This window comes from Gavialis gangeticus, unplaced genomic scaffold (assembly GCF_001723915.1).
Source record: "Gavialis gangeticus isolate Ggan-Ray unplaced genomic scaffold, GavGan_comp1, whole genome shotgun sequence".
Classification (NCBI taxonomy): domain Eukaryota; kingdom Metazoa; phylum Chordata; order Crocodylia; family Gavialidae; genus Gavialis; species Gavialis gangeticus.
This window is the reverse complement of record NW_017728998.1, coordinates 2,951,542-2,957,844: the sequence shown is the minus strand read 5'-3', so window position 1 is coordinate 2,957,844 and position 6,303 is coordinate 2,951,542. Positions and strand designations below refer to the sequence as shown.

The 6,303-nt window shown below is 45.3% G+C and overlaps 1 protein-coding gene across 2 annotated transcripts in view; it reads left to right on the top strand.

The window, feature by feature from the left end:
- The window catches only part of TRAPPC2L (trafficking protein particle complex 2 like), a 14,315-nt gene extending 11,030 nt beyond the window's left edge, over positions 1-3,285 (top strand). For both annotated transcript variants that reach the window (XM_019505398.1, XM_019505397.1), the window contains 3 exons: positions 1,959-2,046; positions 2,228-2,307; positions 3,110-3,285. In XM_019505398.1, the coding sequence (XP_019360943.1) occupies positions 1,959-2,046; positions 2,228-2,307; positions 3,110-3,155 (214 nt within the window). In that variant the 3' untranslated portion in view covers positions 3,156-3,285. The remainder of the gene's footprint in view (positions 1-1,958; positions 2,047-2,227; positions 2,308-3,109) is intronic.
- The last annotated feature ends 3,018 nt before the right edge of the window (positions 3,286-6,303 follow it).

The window sequence follows — 6,303 nt, the reverse complement described above, 5'->3', positions numbered from 1 at the left end:
TACCTTGTCATGCATCCACAGATGCATCTCAGGCAGGGCCAAGGAGGTGATCCTCCCCCTCTATGCGGCACTGGTCAGGCCGCATTTGGAGTACTGCGTCCAGTTCTGGGCGCCGCACTTCAGGAGGGATTGGCCAGCAGCAAGAGGGTCCAGAGGAGGCCGCTCGCATGATCAGGGAGCAGGAGGGCAGGCCCTACGAGGGGAGACTACGGGACCTGAACCTGTTCAGCCTCCACAAGAGAAGGCTGAGGGGGGATCTAGTGGCTGTTTACAAACTAGTCAGAGGGGACCAGCGGGCATTGGGGGAATCCTTGTTCCCCAAGCATTACTGGGAGTAACAAGGAATAACGGCCATAAGTTGACGGAGAGAAGATTCAGGCTAGATACCAGGAGACACTACTTCACTGTCAGGGCGGTTAGGATCTGGAACCAACTTCCAAAGGGAAGTGGTGCTCGCTTCTACTCTGGAGGTCTTCAAAAGGAGGCTGGGTGAACACCTTGCTGGGGTCATTTGACCCCAGCATTCTTTCCTGCCATGGCAGGGGGTTGGACTTGATTATCTGCTCAGGTCCCTTCCAACCATGAAACCAGCCTTCCTGGCGTTGAAACACATGCACTGCAGTAAGGAAAAAGTAAAAATAAAGCCAGAAACAAACGAATTGTCTGAATGTGGTCTTGTTTGGCCTTTTTAAAATTAGATAGGCTAGATTCCTCATTAATCACTGACAGTTGCAAATGATGCATATTACAGAGGATCATCTCCTTGGCTGCTGTAAATCGGTAGTTTCATTCACTTTGAGGGAAGTATGTGGATTCACAGAAATGATCGAATATCCAGTCCTGTATTTTTGAAGTTTATTTTATGAAAAATCCCTGTTTCAAGTCTTTAGGTACCAGAACGTGTTATGAGAAGTAGGCATCCAACAGCGTGCACCTGTGCTTGTATCTCCTCACTCTGCCCTGCAGACTGCTCTCCCAGGGAACCTCTATTCCTGTTTGGGGCCCCTGGTGTTGGCCTGGTCTTGCAGAGCAATTTCCAGGCCATATGCCAAAGTGGCTTAAAGTATCAGCTGCTTTGTCAGTGATTAGCATCAGTTCAGTTTATTCTTGGCCTTGCTCTTCTGTTGCTGACAACTGGAAAGGTCTAGTTCTGGTTGGGTCAGGTTTCATACCTCATCCTTCACTTAACTAAAGTTGTGACAACAGGTCTGTGATGAGGCCAGAGGATTTTGCCCAGCAGTGCTGGTTAGGGGAGTAGGACTCTTGGAACATGTTGTTCTGCTTTCGATAAAATCCGTATTTCAGGACTGTGGCTGCATCAGAAGCTAGCAGGATAAACCTGTGAAAATAGCTGATCATTTAACCAGCCAAAGAAACTTTTTCTGCTTCCCTTTTTGCCAGTTAAAAAGTTAGGACATTTTAAATTTAACTAATGCAATGGATGCCTGGTATGTAGTCTCACTACCAAGCTGTTAATTCATTTACGTAGGATTTTTGTCACTGGGTCTGGGGCATTGCCCAAATGGACGTGAATAATTAGAGCTGTTGAGTTGATTCTCAGAAACTGCTGCAGCAAAGGAATTAATCACAAACCACGATTGAAGGCTATTTGTGCAATTGCTGACAGTAAACAAAAGAGTGCCTTTGGATGCAAGCAAGATTTCTTCTGTTATAAAGACGTTCACTTCTGCCAGCTTAAATTAGTTTATGAACAATTCTCAAGCATATGGGTGAGGATAAATTATCAAAAAGGGCGCCACTGAAGTAGAGAAAGGGGATCAAGGCCTGTGACTTCTTGTCCTTATTCCTCTAAACATGGCTTAGAATGTGAATAGTTTGAGGGTAGCCTCCCCTTGTGGGGCTTTTTTGTTTTCCCTTGACTGTATTCCAGGTTTATCTTGGTAGCTTTGCCAGCTATGTGTGTGTGTTAGAAATACCTTCCTTAACCAGCTGCGCAGATACGGCTACGTGACAAATTCCAAGGTTAAGTTTGTTATGGTGGTAGATTCTTCGAACACAGCACTTCGAGACAATGAGATCCGCAGCGTAAGTGCAGGAAATCTGAATGCAACTTGCTAGATCATTATTTTTTGCTACTTCCACTGATTCACAAAATGCTGAGAAGCAAAAAAAAGCAAGAAAAAAAATCTGACAGTAATTTTTTAAGTTTTAATTTAAAAAAAAAAACAAAAAAACAAAAAACAAACAAACCATGATCCTTTTTCAGATGTTCCGAAAGCTGCACAACTCCTACACAGACATCATGTGCAACCCCTTCTATAACCCCGGGGACTGTATTCATTCCAGGTGAGTGGGCTGCTTATGATAATCCTCTCGATTTTGTTGCTTTTCTGGGACTCTCAGAGCTATTAGTGATAGCTCTATAGCATTTAGTGCTTAAGAATGGAACTTTAATGGCTGATCAGTTTAAAAACTGGGAGCTGCAAAGCTCCTTTCCAAAAACATGCAGCTGTGCTCTCTTTGGGCAGTTGCTGTGTAATAGAAGGCTCAAGTCTCCACTCTCCTCCTTAGAGACTTTATTTACCTGCTTTCTACAGACTTTACCATCACACCTGTGATACTAAAAATGCTGACTCAAGAAAAGGAAAAGAAAAAGCCTGTTTCCTAAATGACCAGATTTCTTTTTTTCTTTTCTTTTTTGATTGAAGCATGGGAAAAGTCATACTTTGTCTGTAGTCATGTCCACTAGACATGTCTAATGGGGCAGGCTGCAGCTATGCAAAACTCAGCCATTGGGGAAGGTATAGTCTCTGCTTCCAAGAGACCAGATCAGCTGAAGGAGTACTGCCCATCACTTTTAAGTTCTGGTTCATGGTGAATGGGAGATCCTGCTACCGCAGGTGGAAGATCAGGCTTCAGATTCCCAGCACTGAGTCTAGCCTGCATGCAAGGCAGCTCTGCTTTCCTTCTAATGAAGCTGAAATAACTGCTTAATGGAGCACCTCACTGGTTAAAAATAAAACTTCTACTTAAGCCTTGGAAAGCCCTTCTGTTCAAGAACATTAGTGGTTTCTTACCTGCTACCAGCACAGCTTTGTAAAAGAGCAATCCCAGATTAATGCTTTACTTTGTGCTCTTCCTTCTCTAGGGCCTTTGATAACATGGTGACCTCCATGATGATGCAGGTGTGCTGAAGCAACTGCTCCTATCCCTTCCCTTTTGTTGCTTGTGACCATTCTTTTGTACAGGTGTGTGTTTATGAAGTGCTATGTATATACAGCCTTTGCACTTCCTGTATATAAAATAAACCTGATACTAGTGGGAGCTACCCGTGTCTGTCTCTCTTTAGCAAGTCACAGGGGAGGCCTTGATAATCAGAGCTTAATTTTTTTTCCCCCCTAACAATAGCAGACTCATATATTCCTCCTTAAGCATCATGCAGTATCTTTGCTTTAACCAACTGCTTCTTATAGCCTTTAGAAGAGGCTTTACCAGTACTAAATGCAGCCCAGACAATCTGTTGCTGTAGCTGTTCCCACGCTACCTGCCAGTTGTACTGCTGAAACCACTAACAGCACTTCAACACATTTTCCAACTGCACTTATTCCAGTTTGGCTTCCTCAGTGAGATATGAAGTATGGGGAGCCTGCAGCTACCAAAAGGGAAAGCAACAACAAACTGCTGCAAAAGAGGCAACAGTGGCTTTACTGCTCAGTACATAACTTGCTGGGCCTGTTTAAAAACCATGGTGTTAGGAGTTTAAGTATCTTCACCCCTTAAAAACACTCCTTCACTTTATTGGAGGCATGGAGATGACCCATCAGCGACAGTCATCAAACCAAGATCTCAAAGGTCCCCTCCTGTGGAAGTTGAGGCAACACAGGAGCTCCCACCATGTGTCTGTATTATTGCTTAAATCCCATGTGATGGTGGTTACAAGCCAAGACTGCAGTTGTACAACAACTTAGAGGGGGCTTTTGGCATCTGAGGGGTTGTTTTTGCCACCCCTCTACTTTTCCCTTAGGATCATAAGAACCCTTCTCAATTTCACAGCAGTACGTCAAGTAGCTGAATATCCTCCATGCTGTGCTGAGGTATTAGCACAAGTCTACTGGCAGCTATTTTTTTCTATCTACCTTTAGACAGCACCCAAAATGTGCAGCTGCTTTAATTGCACATTTACACAATGGGGAACTCCCTACTTACACAATGGGGAACTCCCTACTCGAGAGCATGGAGGCCAAAAGAGATCTTGGAGTCATTATTGACTCCAAGATGAACATGGGCCGACAATGCGAGGTCATGGTTGGCAGGGCTAACCAGACCTTGTCGTGCATCCACAGGTGCATCTCGAGTAGAGCCAAGGAGGTGATCCTCCCCCTCTACGCGACGCTGGTCAGGCCACAGCTGGAGTATTGTGTCCAGTTCTGTGCGCCCCATTTCAAGAGGGATGTGGACAACATGGAGAGGGTCCAGAGGAGGGCCACCCGCATGATCCGGGGACAACAGGGCAGACCCTACAGTGAGAGACTGCGGGACCTGAACCTATTCAGCCTCCACAAGAGAAGGCTGAGGGGGGACCTGGTGACCGTCTATAAACTCACTAGGGGGGACCAGAAGGGTTTGGGGGAGACGCTGTTTCCCCTAGCGCCCGCTGGCATAACAAGGAGTAATGGGCACAAGTTGATGGAGAGGAGGTATAGATTGGACATCCGCAAAAACTACTTCACAGTTAGGGCGGCTAGGAGCTGGAACCAACTTCCAAGGGAAGTGGTGCTGGCCCCTACCCTGGGGGTCTTTAAGAAGAGGCTGGATGCCTACCTGGCTGGACTCATTTGAGTCCCGTTTCTTGTTTTGGGGTTTTGTTGTTCTCCCGCCCTGGCGGGGGGTCGGGCTAGAAGATCTACTAGGTCCCTTCCGACCCTTAATCTATGAATCTATGCATTAACCTAGACATAATTATACCTTGAGATCAGTTCAAAGAGCTAGGCTTTGGGGTCCACAGCTATTTATCATTGCTATTAATGACTGCAGTGTAAGGATACAGACTATTCTCATCAAATTTGCAGATGACACAAAGGCAGGAGGTTGCAGCCACTTGGAGCCTGGGAGGAAGATCCCATCTTGATAAATTTGAGAACGGGAGTATTGCCAGACTGAAATTCAGACCAGTGTAAGGTTCTACTCATAAGGAAGAAAAAAACAACCGTGTAGATGCACAAATCCAGAATAGGAGCAATATGCAGTTTGGCAGTAGCATTAGCAAGAAGCTTAGAGTGGCTCACAAAAGCAGCAGAGTCGGTAATAGGACATTATTGCAAGAGGACAACTTGGAGATGCAGTAAGAGAAGCTGTGTAGATAAGATTGAGGTAGTGGTAGTACCACTCTCCTCCATGCTGGGCAAATGGAAGACTGGAGCCAGTTTTGGGCACTGCCTTCCAACAAGGCTGTGGACAGGCTCCAGATGCAAGTGACAGAGGGGTTGCTGCAAAAGCCAGATGAGGAAGGCTTGAAGGACCAAGGTATGTTCAAGGTTGGGGTGGGGAGGAGACATGAAAGCAGCTTGAATGTCTCCATGAAGATGGAGGAACATTATTGTCCTTTGCCAAAGGCAGGACACATGGCAGTGGGCTTAATCCTAAAAAAATAGCGTGAGGAAAAAGTTGCATTTCATTATCCATGAGCACGTATGGTGGACAGAAGGGGTGCTGACATGGCATTTTAGTTTTGGCAAGGTTTGCTAGTGAGTTAGTGCATGTTCCCAGCTTAATAGGCAAAACATGGTGAATGTAGCTAATACCCATCCTCTCCTGTTTTATGCTGAATGACTGAGTAGGCATCTGGACAAATGAAGGTGAATTAGTCTTAACTGAAAAATCAACCCCCCAGAAACTATAGGGCCACGCTTACCTCAGATAGGCTGGCCACAGCCATGCAACAAGGATACATTGCAGCTATTGACACAGGCACGCTTATCAGTCCAAGCAGACAGCTGGCAGACCATTCCCAGGGATATATGGCGGCAATAAGTTGAGGGGAGCTAACACAAATATTACACTTATTTATCCACCACCTGCATGCAAACTCACATTGCTATTGGTAGGGGATGCTAGATCAGATCCACAGCCAAGTGAACTTTCATTTGGGATAACGATTTTTCTAGACAGCAAGAGCATTTATTTTTTAAAAAATTATAGAAATGACATTTACAGTTCTCTCTCAGGAACATAACACGTTAGAAACAGCAACTGTTATCCCACCCTCCCACCCCTCCCCCCAACAAATGCAACGCTATTTTTATAAATAGTTACACATAAAAGTGAGTTAAATCTTTTTGCCTG